This window comes from Molothrus aeneus, chromosome 4 (genome assembly GCF_037042795.1).
Source record: "Molothrus aeneus isolate 106 chromosome 4, BPBGC_Maene_1.0, whole genome shotgun sequence".
Lineage (NCBI taxonomy): Eukaryota > Metazoa > Chordata > Aves > Passeriformes > Icteridae > Molothrus > Molothrus aeneus.
The window spans coordinates 21,643,581-21,661,246 of NC_089649.1; the positions used below are offsets into that span (position 1 = coordinate 21,643,581).

The 17,666-nt window shown below is 40.8% G+C and overlaps 1 protein-coding gene across 2 annotated transcripts in view; it reads right to left on the minus strand.

Moving 5' to 3' along the window:
- HPGDS (hematopoietic prostaglandin D synthase) overlaps positions 1 to 14,745 on the minus strand; it is a 28,844-nt gene extending 14,099 nt beyond the window's left edge. The window contains exons 1-2 of one of the 2 annotated variants that reach the window (XM_066548975.1): positions 14,654 to 14,745; positions 2,762 to 2,905 (exon numbers count right to left, since the gene is read on the minus strand). In XM_066548975.1, the coding sequence (XP_066405072.1) occupies positions 2,762 to 2,894 (133 nt within the window). In that variant the 5' untranslated portion in view covers positions 2,895 to 2,905; positions 14,654 to 14,745. The remainder of the gene's footprint in view (positions 1 to 2,761; positions 2,906 to 14,653) is intronic. The other variant, XM_066548976.1, reaches the window with a different exon arrangement.
- Positions 14,746 to 17,666: the final 2,921 nt, after the last annotated feature.

Genomic DNA, 17,666 nt, shown 5'->3' on the forward strand with positions numbered 1-17,666 from the left:
TGGTGCCATCTGCCACCACTGACAGGCACATTGCAGACAACAAGCAATTAAGAGGTTTGCTAATTTAAACAAGAGTTAAAGTTTTTTTCATGCATAAAAATGTAATGCTGCATAAGGAAATTGTCTGGAGATCACCTGATGACTATCTCCTCCTCCTTTGTGAGGCATTTCTCATGGTTACTCACAGTATTTCCAGACAAAATGTTCTCCCACAGGCAAATCATTCAGAAAAACACTGAATCAAAGGTAGCAACAAGGCTTTGGAACAAACAGCCTTAAGTGTTCAAGAAGACCAATAGCCAGCGCCCCAATCTGCCCTAGGGCACCTAAACCCTGACTCTGCAGGCTGTGACTCAACACAAGAAATGGCTGTCTCCTGGAGAGGGAGTAGGTTTGTACAGACTTTGTGTGCCTTCACACTCTGTTGCATGCAGCGTCTGCCCTATGGAAAACAAGCCTTGCGTTCTCTGCTATTCTGAGTTTTCAAAATGTGTCTCAGCTCCCTCCATAGAGACACAGTTTGATGAGGAAAAAGCACCGGGTAACAGGACTCTTGCCCAAGAAGTTCATCTACTGCTGTGTTCAAAAGCGAAATGAGGAGATCCATCCAAACCACTGCATATACACAGGCATTGTTCACTCTGCTGAGAATTCTTCTGCACAACTCTCATTTATATCTGTATTCAGATCCTTCATATAAAGTTTTTTTCTCCTCTTATTTTTCCTGAACTGGGTCTAGCTTAGAAAGAAGAGAAGTAAAGTAGCAGATTCCTGTCAGTCTCATCCTCATGAAAACCAAAGGGTGGTAAATGTTTAGCAATGGTAAAGGGAAATACAACTGCATTTGATGTAACAGCAGTTAAAGCAATGCAATTTAATATGCAGTTTATTTTGTAGCCTTCAAAAATCAGTAAAATTGGTCAAATTAATTGAACCAATAACATAGTTACATATTGAGGTGAGATTAAGAAATACCAGACAAATTGCTGTGTACACTTGCATATATCATGTTTGCCTTTACCCACTTGCCTATGAAAGATCTGGAACCAGTTTTGACTGCAGTTGGCAAATACAACATGATGTCCCTCTTTTTAAAAGCCTCAAATATGATGAAACAAGATTAAAAAATACTTAGAGAAAAAGAATACTTAGGTGCTGCAGCTGCACATTTACTGTACACATGTCCTGTACACATAAAGCTCCACTGGGAGGTTTGTGGAGTGAGCACTGAAGAAAAGCATAGGTAGAACTTTCCTGCATTGTTTCCTGCGCTGCTCAGACATCAGGATCATCAACAATATTCAAAGAGTGATGCAATGCTGTTACCTTATATGGTAAATCTACTGTTAGAACATCTTGTTCTAGAATGTGAATGCCTCTGCACCCTTTAAGTGACTAATTATGCTTTGTCTTTTTTATTTGTAATACTTCATCAGTATAGAAAATGCCACATAAAAACATACTTTCCTTATACTCTCAGCTTTGTTTCAGGACAAAAGTGAGTGTGCATACATGTGAGTATGTGTGTAATTAAGTATGAAAAGCCTTTGCAGAGCTTACATCAAGTCATCTGAGTTCTTAATCTCACCTTCAGTTTCTACCCTGCTTCCTGAGAAATACAGTGAAAGAGAAATAAGCTATACCACATGGTTAACTGGCTTAAGCTCTTACAACAAAAAGGTTTCCAAAGTCAGTCATCCCTAGCTGAAAGTGTCCCTGTTCCAATGCTTCTTATTCCTCTCTGTTGATCTTTGCCAGTGTTTTCTATACTTGACCACTTTGAAGGCTTCAATTGCCACTTGAATTACAGCTGTGTTTGAGTGTTTATCATTCTAGTTACTGCAAACAGGAAAGACCAAACCTACAAAATTGGCACCCTAGAAAAATCTGGTAGCTTGCAGGCTGAGCTCACTAAATGGTGTGAAAGCTTATCAAGAAACATTGCTTCATTAATAAAGTCACATTGTGAATTGGTTGTGTCTTTTCCTCAAACCAAAGCCATTATTCTTCATTGTGGATGTGCCAAGTCATAGCCCATGTAGCCAAACACAAGCCTAATCCATGAAGACACTGATTTCCTACCCAGAGTCTTGAAACGCGGGATCTGTTTCACTTGAACTAAGGCTAATTTAATGAACAGAAATAAATACCTTTAAAAGCTGAAAAGAGGTTATTTAAACAAAAAGACATAAAATGAATGGGGTACAATAGCCTGAAGGATACTTCTGGAAGAGTTAGTAGGGCTTATTCTTAGGAACAATTATTTTCTCCTACCTCTTTTGATCCTTTTGTTTTTTTTCTTTGCTATAGCAACTGACTTTGTTTTCTCATTACTTTTCCTCTCTCAAGACCTTTCAGGTTGCAAAGGAGTGTCTTTCCTGACCTTTCTCTCCAATTTGGCTTTCTGAACCTAGGGCGAAGCCTAAGGTGTGGTCTTTGAGATGAAATTACCCAGAGAAGCTGAGATCAGCACTCGTTTGGTTATCTTTAGGTACACATAAGCTGTACTGAATTGATAAGGAGTAAAAGCTCAGCTGGATGACAGCAGGTAAGGCATTTCAGATTGTCTGAATGTTTGGATCCAGTCTCCTGTGAGAGCATCAGCAATGACATTTTGGCTGTCTCACCTTAAAACTCGCACAGGCTTAACTAAAGCCAGAAGTTAAGTGTACTTGTGTTCACAAAACATACAGGTACCTCTTCAACTGCTTTTCTTTTTGCCAGCATTTCTAGTGGAACTTTGGCTGTAAGTGCTACTCACTTGGCTTGATTTTGGGCCAGTCTGCTGCTTCTATCCTGTGGTCTTCGTACTTCGTGCCCGAATAGGCAAAGAGGTAGCGGCTGATCTCTGCTCGTCCCCGCAGGTTGAAGTAGGTGAGCTTGTACTGAGGCATGCTGGACCCTGCTGGGAAGGGAGACAGAGCTGCTTTATACAGGGTTAACTCAATCCTTTTCTACAAAACACTCTGTCTGCCTGGTTGTGACAGACATGCTTGTACAATGCAGAGGAAATGTTACACCAAGCCCTGGTGCACTGCACTTTGGAATTGCTGCATTGCTCACACCTTTTTGTTCCCCATTTGTCAGCCACAGCACACGCAGACGTGGACAAAGACAGCTGAACCTGCCGTTCCTCCTTGAGTGACTCCTGAAAGCTGACTTGATTTTTTTTTTTAATTCAGATGTAATAGGAACTTTCAGCTTTCATTTATTTTTCTTGCAACTCCAAACTCAGGCCATCTATAAAGTGATTTTTGATTTGGTTTTATTTGGTTGGTTTTTTTTCCCCCCCCAGATATATTATTCTTCTGTATCAGAAGACAGTCGTTATCTCGAGGAGCAATTTTGTTCAGACCTGCCCTGCTCAGCCCCTACTGCTTATGGAGACCTTCATCCAAGACCAAATCATGAGAATTACGAAACTCTTGCGATTTTTTGCATCAGTTAGTACCGAAGTTGTATAAGCAATTGCCCAAAGTTATTTTAGAAGAAAAATTTGCTATGGAAACCAGGCTACAGTGTTGTTTTGAGAAAATCATAATTGAATTTTCAGGTACAGAAGCCAAAAGAAATCTTGAAATTACTTTATTAAGTTTTCATGTAAGTTTTTTTTTCCTTTCAGTTCCAGTTAGGAGTCACTTTACAGGACTTGTTTCCCAGGGTAACAGGCAACAAAAGAAAGTATTTGAGAGTTTGATTGTATAGCAAGGATGGTACAGGAAAGGTGAACAGATAAGGCTGCTTTACATGCAAAGGTAAGAATTTACGCATAGCACTTTAATAAGAGAGCTCAGCTGAGATTTGAATGTGCTGGGGAAAGGATAGTAAAACAACCATCTTCCTCCTCACCCACAGCAAAACTCTTTCTCATTTTTGCTTTGAAGTAGACATTGCATTTACCATTCTTTTATATGCATCACATTCAGAATGTTTGTAAGAAAGCCTGGAACACAGACCATCTGCACTGGAACAGAAAGGGAACTCTTTTTTTTTTTTTTCATGAGTAAGAGCTACCACATAATCTCACAATAGAACAACCCCCTGTTTAGTCATCTTGCCTTGAAAACATGTGCTTGAGGAAATACATAATGAGCTTTTCACTTTAGACAGAGAAGCTCTGAAAAGAGCAAACTGCTTTTTGCCACTTGTTCCTCTAAAGTCAAAGCATGTACCTTCTGTCTTCGGAGTAGCAAAAGCAAAAAGAAAACACAAACAACAAAAACCAGCAAATAAGCACATTAGAGACTGCTTAATTCATTGTAAAATTTATCTGCTGCCCTACAGCACGCAGCAAGCTCAGAAATGAATTATTAGTGAATGGAGATTCACCTTATTAGTGAATGGAAACTTATCATGTCAAATGGCCTAGCAGAGAAGGAGGAAGAGAGCTGGAAAATTACCAATGGAGACATCTACAAGTGCTTCCAAACAGAGATTCTATTACAATAAAGTCAAGTACTTTTTGCACAGTACAAAAGAGAGAGGCTCCAGGTGAAATGAGTTGCATCAGGATGTGATTAGTTTTTTTAAATGTGTTAATTAAGGGAAAACATGTTTCTCTGCTGCTTGGCAAAAGCAGCCCACAGATTACAGGTGCAACCACTTCTCTCTCTAAAGAGAGAAATTTTGACAAACCCAGCTTTTTCAAGCAAGTTTTAGGTAAGTGGCAGAGCTTGGCTACTCCATTTTCAAATTTTGTAGCCAGATTTATTACTTGGTATGCTCTATATATGATAATACGATATACTGTTATATACTATGAATTTGGTTATGTGTCTAGAAAGTTAATGTAAAAAGAGACAATGAGATCGTAGCAGGATTTTCTTCCCTTTTCTCCCTGTTTCTGATTTGGTGTTATCATTTGAGAGCTAGGAATGGCATTTTTAAAAGAGCTTGTGTTATTTGAGATTCATGACAGCGACTCAGGAGCCAAAGGGAAAAAACCCTCAAACCTTGAGTCTTAATTTTCAGGTTTTTAGAGACAAGCAAATGCTACTGATTTAGTGTCTGTTTCCCTCCTTTAGGAATGTCCATAGAATTTTTTCCATAAACACCTATAGCAGTCCCAGTGCCCTGTACTTGCTACACCACTCACACATGGCTCCTGTTTCCTGGATACCTCTCGCCCACTCAGCCTTCTGTTAGCAAATAGTTGCTGGCAGCTGGAAGGCATTTAAAAGCATAAGAATAGTAGATTTTCAAGGTGCAGTTGTGAGGGAGTGGACACCTACACAGAGAGAGGGCTGGAGATGGCTGACGCCCGAACATTCCAGTAGGTGAGTGTGTTGGAATAGCCTAATTCTTACACTGGGAGCTCTCTGTACACAAAGGCATGTCCAGTCAAGAGTAGTGAAGTGATGTAAAGAATCAGGGAATTTTGGCTGATGATTAGCAAGTCTCTCTGCCCATTGTGACAGACAGTGGAATAGTTTGGTCTGTCAAGGAAGCAGCGGAAGTTATTGTTTGAGTTGTCTAAAGCAAAAGCTAAACAAATTTCTAATGAACACATCATAAGGAGTAATCAAGTATTTGTAGTCGTGATGCACTTCTAAGCTTATGATTTTTTTTCCATCCATAAGCAAAAATAAAAACAAAACTAAAACCAACTCTACAAGGAGTTTACCAAAAATACACGACGTTTTAAAAGCCTTTATAGGTTTACTGTAAACATGTTTTTGTAAATATTTGTAGGTTTTATTTTTTATTTATATTTACTGTGAAATGTCAGGAGTAGTGCTTCCTAAACAATTACAGATAAGTTTCTAAATGAAAGAAATGGTTGTGTTCAGTATAGCTTTTTGCCAAGCTGTTAGGGTTTTTTTTTCTGGTCCTCCTCTCCCTCATTTCCTCAGTGTGTTTTATAAAGAAGGGGATCATGAGGAACTTATGAAAACCATTTAAACCATCCAGAATTACTGAATTATTTAAAAATGTCATTTCTAGGGGAAAAAGATCTATTTGGTGTCTTTGAGTTGGTTTTTGGGGTGAAGATGTTGGGAGACTTTTTTGGAGGTGGAGAGCAGGAAAATCTTTATCTAAAATTGTTTCTCTTTTTTAGGTCAGTCACAGCTTAAAAATATTAAAAGATCGTGTGGTGGGTGGACTTTAGTGCCCAGACTTGCAGGCATTTAGCCAACTTCTTAATGCTATTAAATCTGTTCAGGTGAGTTCGTTGCAAAGCCAGATGTGTATAAAAGCAGGAGGAGGTGATTTACCTTCCACCAATAAACCTGCCACCTCAGCAGTGGTTTTGGAATTTTTATTCTGATGAATACATGGCTGGGACAGCCCTGTACACCTGCCCATCCTACACTGACAGCACTTCTGAGAGGAAAGGTGATGTCTTTACAAACAATTTGATGAAGATGTGGGTGTTGAAGTCTTTGAAATGGGTCTTAATGTCTCTACTGACTCTGGGCTGCAGGTTGGTTGCTGAGCCCAGGCAGCTTGGCTGCTGAAACAGACAGGGGTCCACACAGGCCGGAGTTTCTGAACTTTGGGGTAAAATAGTAGGTTCAAGGGGGGATATGTGGTAGGTGGTTCAGGAAGGCTGTACCTTCCTAGTGCCTCAGTCAGTGGGAGAGGGAAGAGGGCAACATGTGGCTGGGAGCTTGGGATAAAAGGAGGCTGTGCCCTCTGAAACCTCAAGAGAGAAAACCCTGAGGGCATGCACCCCAGTGGAACCTCTCCCTTTTTTCGAATAAAGTTGCAGGACTCTTGTGTCTCCTTTATGGACATAAACCTCTAGCATTTGTGGTTTTTCCTGACACTTCAGTTCCAGTTTCATTGCATACAGCTTTCAAAACCATGAACTCAACAGCTTTAAATTTACTAATAAATTAGCTTTAATACTTGAAAGTTGTTGACCCACTTATCTGATTTACCAGTTTTCCTCTGTGACTTTCTGAAAGCCAGCTTAACTGGCTTTAACATACCTTTAAACAGAAGATTAATGGATCTCATGACTAAATTAAACTTGGAGCCACTCAGTGACAAAATCAAACAGGAAATCTGAGAGAATGTCAAATATGTGTGAAGTTGGTGTCCACCATTATACTCATGGGTCAAAAAATCATGGTGGAGTTACAAGTGTCTAAAACTTTTATGACATTTCAAATTATTTAAAACTGTGGCTTTATGGAGATACTGTTTTTCCTTATGAACTTAGGATGCTTTTATTGCGGTTGAAGCAGGACTGAGCAATCGATTTGAAAACTTCAAGCAAGATTAGAGTGTAAAAACGGAGCCCAGGAAGGAACCAGCATTTTTTGGGGACTGAAATACTGAGTTTCAGATAGCAGTAGTACAGAAGAGAAAAAGCACTGGCAGACTGGACACTGCTCAGGCTGATTTTCATGCATGCACCCAAAGCACTCAGCATCTGCTTGCCAGTGTTTGGTCTTGTGTGCCCAGCCTCAGCAAAATTAAGCACCAAAACTCTGCTCGGCTCTCTAGTGGAACAGTGTTTCATCTCTCTTTTGGAAAATCCTGCCCTCAAGGGACAAGAAAATATTCTTCAGGCTGGTAACAGCCACCAAAACCTGGATGCATGTGAGGAACATATTAACTTTTATTTATGCCTCAAGAGAGACTGCTGCCATTTTAGAGTCTTTGAGCAGACAACACCCTCAGAAAATGGCGAGAAACTCTGGTGGGATTTGCCTGGCAGCATGCCTCAATATTGTCCAAAGTCTGACAAAGGGCTTGTGGTGCAAAGTCCCCTTTAACTGTACTTTGTGCTGCAAGAAATTAAGGGTTTTCTAGCCTGAAGGTTGCATTAACACTAGAGGATGTAAAAGAGCCCAGCTGTTCCCTCCAAGAACCAAGACCAGTAGGACTGAGGTAAGGTTCATCCAGGTGTTTCTAAAAGTTGGATCTCGAACTGTGTGCTTGGAAAAGATGATGCACTGCACTGCATTTCTAGTCATTCAGCATGAGGGTTATTCATTAATTTAGGAGTCACTTATGGAAACAGCCAGAATTAGTGCCTGACACAATGCTGCCCTGGCTGTGGGCCTGCCATAGAAGGGGAAGCTGCAGGTCTTTGTCTGCCAGGTGTCATTGCCCTCTGTTGAATTGCAACCAGAGCATGACAATGATTCAGGAGAGATGATTCAGTCAATGGATACCTCTTAATTTTATTGTAAGATTAAGCTTTTATAACCATTCAGAGTGCTTTTTTGTAAGATTAAGCTTTTATAATGATTTGGAGTGCTTGGATGCTGGAGCTGATTATATATTCCATTTTCATTATTTTGCAGGATGAAAGTATAACAACAAATCAGCTTTCACTCATGTAAGTCTACAGGTATCTTTCTGCCAAGAAGACTCTTACATTATGAATTGAAGTTTGTGTCCTCCATAAGCACTATCCAAAGGTGAGAAGCTTTGAGGACATTTTTCTTTGGTTTTTTTTTCTTGTGCTGTTTTCAAAGCATTTGCTCTTTCTTTATGACATCTTTCTGCAAAGTTAGCCTAAAAATCAAATAATTTTGAAGCAAATGCAAAGCCAACAACCTGATTTGGATATCCTACAGGGGTGGAGGAGGCACTGCAATTTCACCCAGTTCTTATATTTACTCATATATTTCTGCCACGTACGCAGTCTGAAGTCTTAAAATTAGTGTCAGCCAAATGTCTTCCATTAATAGTAACACTGGGATTTCAGGAAAGACTCTTTCTTGTCTTCCTTACTCCCAGTGTGTAGGAGCATACAGTATGGGTAAAGGAAGGTGGTATAGAATGTAATCTTACCCCCTAAAGAGTTGAAGATGAGCCAATTATTAGAGATTGGGAGCAGGTCTGATGTTAACAGGCTGCAGCTGTAGCCAATAAGAAGAGTGTTATAAAAGAATGGATTGGTTGAGGGGAACTGGAGCCAGTTGGCTGCTGTGAGGACAAGGAAGAGTCAGTGCCTGGAGGAGCTGCCTACAAGAAACATCAAGGAGGTACAGAACTCTAGCAATATGGAACCCTTGCAACTTAATGACAGTAGAATTCTTACAATATATGACAACACGGGTGACAGGGCCATGGGCACAAGTAGTGCTCATGTCAGCTAGGATACTCAAATTAGAAAATGAAAGGCGAGAAGCTGGCTGGGTATCTGCATGTATAGACAAAAGAATCTTTGCACATTAAAGGAGCAATCTTCCTTAGGCTGTCAGCTCAGGAGTGACTTGACTTCTCCAAATATGAAGCATAGATTTTTGGTTCTGTTCCTTAGGGGTTGGGGAGAGTTGTGTTACTTATGGAGTACAAAGAAAAATCTTTAACCAGGAAAGAGACTTAGTCTGTCTTGTTTCACCTGAGAAATATTAAGCATAGTAACTTCAATTTTGCCCATATTTGCTTATTGTCCTTGTCATATATTCCTCATCCCTGTGACTGGAGAGCTGAGCATTAAAGCACCTTTCTCCCTCCTCAGTTTTAAAATGATGTTTTAGCTGTCCAAGTGAGTCTTTCTGCCTTCATTTGTATAAAGTTTCACATTTCAGAAGAAGGAACCAGAGAGACAAGACTAAATTAGTTACTGTAGAAGGCAAGTAAAGCAAGACTTCCACAGCTGTAACTTTATAAACTGCACAATGTAGCAAAGATAAAATTATCCATGTGCACTATTTCTTCCTTTTTTTATTTAACCAACATAACAGTCAAAGTTTTGGGGAAAGGCATAATTGTTTACATTATCCCTTTTGAGCAGTGCTGAAAAGGCAGAAACCATGTGAGGAGCAGCCTTGTCCTGCCTGTGGGTGTGGTGCTGCACTCCTGGTTACCGATCAAATTGGTTGCTGCAGGAATGTCTTCCATTTTTTTACCTTAAGTGAAAAAATATTAGAGATTTAAGAGATATTTTCAGCCTCTGAAAACCAATAATAGTACTGACTTAATAGTTTTGGTTAGTTTTTGGGTTTTTTTCTCTGCAAAAGAGGTTTTTATTAGGTTGTTTTGTTTTTTGTTTTTTTTTTTGCAAAGAGAATAAGCAATTTTCTGCCCAACCTTTTGGGGAGAAGGATTAGAGAATATTAGCAGATTGATGGAAGACTGCAAGTCTTCCAATGGAAGATTTCCACAGTAGTCTGGTTTGACAGAAAATAAAATTAAAAACTCAAAGTAATTCTGTTTGCTGTCAGGTCTCAGTCTGACATAGGCTCTCTGTCTGAAAATTGATGGTCTCTTTTCCTACTCTGGTCCAGTTATAGAAAATAAACATATGGAATTGATACCTTATATTTCTAAGCCAGATAGCAATCTGGATCTTGGAAAGAAAAGAGAAAAAAAATCTGTGCACCCTTTTCTGTTTAATACACAAATTATCTGAAGCCAATGTTTGTGGAATTTTATGTAGGGTCCAGTTTTAAAATGTAGGGTCCAGTTTTAAAATAAGAAATTCCAACTATAATGGATGCTTCTTAGCATGATTTTCAAGGTTAGATTTCTGGATCACATAGAGCATAATATAGATTTAAATTCTTTTTTAGAAGGATTTTGCATGTGCATGCATTTGCTGTGCTGCTTATTTGTGACCGGTGGGGGAAATCAACATCCTAAAAATGAGAAAAGGTTTTAAGGCATTGACTAGCACTAATGGTTATAAGTATTTCAAGTGACCTGATGAGTAAAACTCTACTGTCTGAGCAAAGCCTGATCTATCAATATGTGGGCTTTGAAAAAAAAAGAAGCTGTAGGAGACCTTAAAGAAATTATCTCTCCAAGGAAGCTTTAGGCTTGATTTGCTGATGTGGAAAATCAGAACTCAAAAAAATCCTTCAAGAACACAGGAAAAAAAAACACTTGGTTTTTTGCTGATTTCTTTAGAAAAATAACCACAATGTAGCACTGAAAGAGGAAGATAAGAAAGATATGAAAATTTGTTTTTTTTTTTTTTAAGTGGGAGTCCAGTGTGAATGGGCAGTGAATGGGTGTCCACCGTCAAGACTTGTTGAAGGAGAATGCCAGACCCCACTGGGTTTCCCTGAGCTGAGCTTGTGATTGCCCCCCAGGCAACTGCAATCAAATTAATAAAAATTAATTCAGATATCTGAAGTTCACCCTGTTTGAACTGAAGGGAATGAGGGAACTCTCACATGTCAACAAGATTAAGGAGGCAGGGAAGTGGTGATGGACAGGGCTTTACTCAGCTGCTTCAGCGGTGTGTCCTCAGTCTGCCTGGCTTGCCACACCCTTCCCTTTAGGGCCTGAGCATCTGTGGTGACTTTGCTTTCTGTCTGATCCCCAAACTTTGGATTTGCATCTACTTGGTCCCAGTTTTACGTAGACAACTTTTGAAATTGTTTTGTGCAGCCTCTTTTAGATTAATAAATTTCACACCCATGGCCATGAAATACTGGTAAATAAAATTGCAAGAGATCTCAGGAAAGATGCAGACAAAGGAGTGGTTAGGATCCTTTCTCAGGAAAAACTACTTAAGTCTTTTATATCCACATCAGATGTTTCAAGAATTCCCAGAAGCATTTTGTGGTAGAAGAAAAGCCTAAATCATCTTAATGCTTGCCAACTCCATGTTACTGCAGTAAAATTCGTGCCTTGCATCTCTCTGCACTCTCCAGATGAATCAGCATGACCTCATAATATTCCTACAAAGCTCAGTTGTGAGCAACCTAGCTCTGTACTGTTTAGCTGGCTTTCCAAAGCCAGCTGCTTTTTGCCAGGATGAATCATGTCTGTTTTCTGACCTCATAAGCCTGTCCAGCACAAAAAATTTTGTAACTGTCTTGGCCACCTGACATCTTTGCTTGGATGCTAAAAAGTGGGGTTTTTCCCTATCCCAGTCATGTGTGGGTGTGAGTGTGTGTGTGTAAGTGCAAGGGGGAGTACAAGTACCAAATCCTTCCCCCTGCTTGTCTAAACTACTTTGCTCTTGACCTGTTGTATATCATGAACCTACTGTATAATTTGCTAAAAACACCCCTAAATTATAGCCATGAAAGACTTATATAGGCTTGTAAGCATCCCTGTAGCAGGCACAGGTTTGACTGGGAAAGGTTTTTATTCACTTTGCAGAGTTCTCCAGTACCCCCCACTATGTGTCCTGGTCATAAATTCTTGGTGTCCTCCTGCTCTGCCCTGCAGTACATGGCGCACACACAACTGTGCCCAGGAGGCATCAGTACAGTGGGCTGGGGCACAGATCTCAGGTATTTTCAGGTATTTTGAAATTCTTTTCTTAGCCTGAGGAGACCCAGAACCTTGCTAAAGTGCTCTTCAGGCATTGCCATTCTCCTTGAAAGTACCAGCAGTGCCAAATGTGGCCCTACAGCTCTGAGCAACACCCAGCCAGAAGCCTGGGGACTGCCCAAATTTAGCCATAAGTGAGAAATGTGCAGGACCCTGAGTTACAGTCAAAAACTGCCCAGTATGTAAAACCCTAACCTGTGTGTTCCTACACTTAAGTAGTAAATGCTTTCTGAGAGGCAGCTTGCTGCCAGTTTCTCATGGAAACTGCAGCTAGTCTGGCTCTGGGGCAGTCCCAATTGCTGCGTGCCTGGCACAGAAAAATGGCCCTTTGGCTGAGGCATGCAATTAGACATCACACATTCTTTTTTTGTCACACATCAACTAAACTAAGCTTGTGAGACAGCATAAAGCTTTGTTTGCCCTCCCTCTTTGCATCTGCTACAAATACAAAGCATAGTAAAATTTGCCTGGTATCACTGAATGTCCTTGTTTTCTCTCTTTTTTCATCTCATGCTTATTCTTTACTAGAGTCATTCCAGCAATATTTTTAGTTCCTTCTAAAGAGATTCAAAAGTAGATATTTCATTTTTTCTCAGTTCATTGTTGTGGCTTGTTTTCTAGGAGTTTTAGCAGATTGCCTTGAGATCAGATAAGGTTCTTTCAAGTGGTGGCACTTTGAAATGTATATGTGGGATTTGGCTAATTTTTTTTCCCCTTCCTTCTTTTTTCTAATGCTTCTTGGACTAACTGTAAAAAGGGTAAAAAAAAAAAAATCACCTGTTTGAAATTTGCAGCATATATGGTAAGTCTCCAGCAGGTGTGAATGAGCATAGCTTTCTGTGCCCACTGCCAGTCCAACGCCAGCCATGTCAGTGGCTCCTGGGCAGTGTAATTACTTTCTGGTGAGATTTTGATCAAGGATGTTTTGAAAACTAGCACCAACTTGGTTGGTGCTTCTGCTTTGCAGCTTCTCAGGAGAAGGTGGGACAGACAGCAAGGAGAAATGTTATGAGCAAACCCTTAGGGCAGCAGAGCATGTTGGGCAGTGGCACAGGAGCGTGCTGCACTGGCTAACATGCTTGCTTGTGCAGGAGCCCAGAACTCCTTAAAGAATTACTTTGTGTATATTTTCAGTTTAAAGTTTGGAGAGCTCCTGTCTTATTTCTATACAAATAGATTTGACCGTGTGGCTGGGCATGTGTGCGTCTGCAGTAGGGAGCCATTTACACAATGTGCACATTTTTAGGTAGAGGTGGATTCTATTTTGGATTAAATAAAACAAAAGAATGAACAAAAGTAAACTTAAAGACCTTTGTGTCTTTGTTTCTTTACAAATAATGTTGCAAGTTTTGAGTATAAAAGTACTTGTGTTTACAAACAGTTGTATGGAGTACAGAAGCCCAGGAAAGGTACTTTTATAGCTTTGGTTTGTTTGCTTGGATAGTCTGAAATGAACAGGGAACGAGAGACTGCTTTTAACAGAGGAAATGTGTGTGGGAGGATTATGTATATAGGAAAATGACAGCAGTTAGAAGGAAAGAAAAAAGTCCTCAATGGCTATTTAGAGTATCAGTTTGAAGTAAAAGACAAATAACAAAAAACCTTCAACTTTGATAAGGAAAAAAATTGAGTGGAGTCAGATGCAGGAGATTTTTACTCTATAGAATGACTGTGGGAATTAGGACCAAAGTATGTTAATCCACTGGTTTTGAACACAGGAATTTGAAAAATTAACAGAACGGTCCACAAAAATAACCTGAAATAATTGGTTGGTGCTGCTTAAAATTCATCGAATTTCTCTGACGTTAGCCTAGATTTAGCTTTAGTTATGTAAGTGAAGGCATTTTAGTCAGCCTTTACATCTAATGGAATATTGGTTTGAAATGGGTATTCACTTACTAAAAACCCCCCTGCAGAATTCCCAGAGCCTCCTCACACTGATTTCTTGGCTGATGAGGGCGTCTTTTCTTGGCAAGTACCCTGACACACAGCCTGATTATCCAAGTAGCTCAGTTCTGACTGAGCAAGGCGCTGATGAGGAACAGCGCCTTGGTTCTACAACAGGCTAGTGATCTGCCTGTTTGCCTCTAGGAAAGCAGCTCACAGTTTTGAGCCAAGTCTGGTTTCAGCGGTGCACGTGGTCGCACAGATATCCCAAGTGCAGCAGGCACAGTGTAAGGATGCCTGGAAGCAGCAGAGAAGGTGCATACATGGGGCGCTTGAGTTACACTCGCAGCCACCGTGTGGAGTTGCTCTCTGCCGGTAGCGCCACTCAGAGAGTCAGGCTGAATACACCGAACAAATCTCTACAAATTAAACACTCCCAGGACATGCTCTACACGCATCGTAATTTGACAGCCAGACCTCGCACGCAGCCACTGTAGCGGTAGCCTAGGGAGGGCAGAGTAGAATCAGAAGAAGCAAGGGGAAAGAGCGCAGCTGAAACACAACTCACTCCGGTGCGGCGATACGCGGTCCCTTCCTCGGTGCTCGGGAGCTCCCCTGAACGCCGACCCCGAAAAGGCTGCGGCGCTCGGGCACGGGCTGTTAAATATGCAAACCACCCCCTTCCCATGACCGCCTGCACGACTCTCCTCCTCCCCCGTCTAACACACACACACACGGTATCTGCATCATTCCTGATAACGAGCAAGTTTGCTGACTTGGGGCTAGCAGAGCGTACTGACTGCTGGAATTTCTTGGATTTCGTTCCAAGCAAATTTCAAGTGATAAAGTGCCATTTGATATTATATAATAGTAATAATAATAAAGACAGGCTCTGAAGAGTTGAGTCAGATGATGGGTGTTTTTTCTAAATGTAAAATATGTGGAACAAGTCAAGTAATGTCTTTTGTAGATTATTTCTAACTCATGTGAAGCCCACACTCTTTGATCTGTTTATAGAGGAAAGCCTCAAACAGATGTGAACAGAGACACTCCAAAACGCTCCACCACCAGTACTAAAAGAAAGCCAGCTCCTAAACCTATTGCATAAAGAGCCAAGTGTGATTTAAGTTGGTGGTTTTGCTTGGTTTTGCTGGTTGGGTTTTTGTTATCAGTGAAGAAGGATTTGTGGTGCAAACTGTGTCCATGAGTATTGCACGTTTGTAGTTATGGCTGTCATGTTGCTGCTTCTCATCTGTAGTGGATGTTGTGCTTTTCTGTTTGTTTTTCTTTCTCCTTTTCATTGTACTTTGGCCTTAGCAAAGTCCATTCAACCTTGCTCTGCTTTGCTCTCCTCTGAGCAGGGGATAAGAATGCAGCAGAATTCGAGCAAAGTTTTCTGACTGTACAGTGCAAAGTGTACCACACAAATCTGCTCTGAGGCTTTCTTTGTGTCAATAAACAATTGTGTGTGTTCCCTTGCAGGTGCAGGGAGTGGTGCTAACCAAAGCACTCTCTCCTGGCATGAGCTGATAGATCACACTCTCAAACATTTGCTGCCTGTCAACTCATTTTCATGTAATACGTGTTTTTTCCTGATGTAAACAGCTGAGTTTTCACAAACCAACAGCCTTTACAGCTAAGAAAAAATTTACAAAAAGAACCCCAAAGTCTCTTCTAATTGGGACTGATGTATACTGAGTGATAAGCCAGATTGCTGAGGCTTACCTTGGTGGTGGCATTTCCATGCTTTAAGATTTGCCTTGGCTGCAGATTTATGCTTTAATATTCCTTTTCTCCAGAATGTCACCTTGGAGGTGATGGTTTCAAGGGCATCCCAAAAAGTAAAGTTTCATGTGCTCTAATACCATATTTCATCAGTTTTTAATTGTTGACCTTTGATAAAGCAGACTATATGGGATAAAACAGTTCCTTCAGTTGCAGAGAAGCAGTCTGAGACTTTTTCCTCATTTAATTTGCAGAAAACTGAAGGAATTTTTATGGTTTTAAAGCAAATGGGACTTGAAAGAAATGCATTTTATATACATTTACAATTTTTGAGCAACTAGGAATTTTTATCTATTTTTATTTGGAGCAGAGAGTGAAACACAGCAGTATGTTGTGGGATTTGGTTCTCAGCCTTCTCAAAGGGAAGCAGAAGGTATTCTTCTCCAGGAATTGCTTTCAACAGCAGTTGGCAAGGTTACCAATAAAAACATGGTAAAGCATTAGTAAGCACACTGGTAATCTAACATTTGCTTTCTCTGTGAGCCATTTAAGGAGTTAAAACTGTAGCTTCACTGCAAGAGTTCCATTCACAAGTATGAAATACAAGTGCTCCTTTGTGCTACAGTTATACCTTCAATGACTGACAAGGTACCGAAACCCCCTTTTTCCCTTTGCTTTTCCAACCTCTGACAGGAGTGTGCTGGGGCCACGTTTTTCACTTCCCCTTTTGAATGGGTGACTGAGTCCCTGTCCAGTGGAAATGGCCCTCAGGCCATGCATCATGGGCAGGCATTATTCCCCTCACTGCTGCTCTGAGCACCTTAGGGTCAGACAGTGGCATTTACAGGGGCACTTATCACTCAAGCTAAGTACAACTCTTTACATGATCAGGAAGTAGGCTCTCCTAAAGAAAAAGTAATTCTTCCTTTCTGCCAGATTTGGCTCAATGCATGTCAATTATCAAATAAATTCCTCTGCTTTCTAAAATGGGAAGTGATTTGTGCATACAATTTCAAAATAATGAAGTTAGTAGTGCACTGCCCTTGTTTTCATTTGCTGATGATTTCTTACAGATTAAGCTCTCCCTTTCTGTTGCCCTTTTGGCCTGCAACTGCTGATGATGGCATGAAAAATTGGCTGAACTTCTCGATGAAGCAGTCAGGCTGGGACTGTGTATCCATCTGTTACATGAGGCTCCTTGCCTAAAGCATCTTTCACCTCTGTCCAACTTCTGGAAACTTCAGGGATGGGAGGGCAGACCAGTCCAAGATCATGATGTAATAAATGAAGCATGGATAAAACCTGGGTGTGGAGACATCCATTCGTGTCCAACACCGTTCCCAGGAACGGCAGCAGGGGCACTTTAGTGGCAGGAGCTGCAGTCAGCTGTCTCAGGACTCAGCAGCTGACCTCTTGCCCATTTGTGTTTTGGTCATGGAGCAACATAAAGGTTTCTCAAGGTCACCTGAGCCCCATGGACAGCTCTGTGGGTGTATACCTGCCAATTGTGTGGAGTCACCAGTCAGTGAAAGGATGTTTTCTATGTGTTTTATACAGGGAAGTGAGGACATTAAGGTCAATGACACATTTCCTTTCTTGGTCAGCGTGGGGGCTTTCTTTGTGATTTGAAAGCCCTAGATGAATGCAGAGGAACTCACATGGATTAAATGTAAATCCAAGCTTTAGTTCAGCAGATGTCCCTTTCAGGGCATTCACAGGCTATTAGAGGATCAGTACACTCCAGGCAGATCTCCTGCCCCGTGACTCCTAGGTGTTGAGGGATCCCTCTGACTATTGATTGTGGCCAGAACTTCTCCACCTCTTCTGTCCCAGCTGCTGCTCCACCTTGTGCCTGG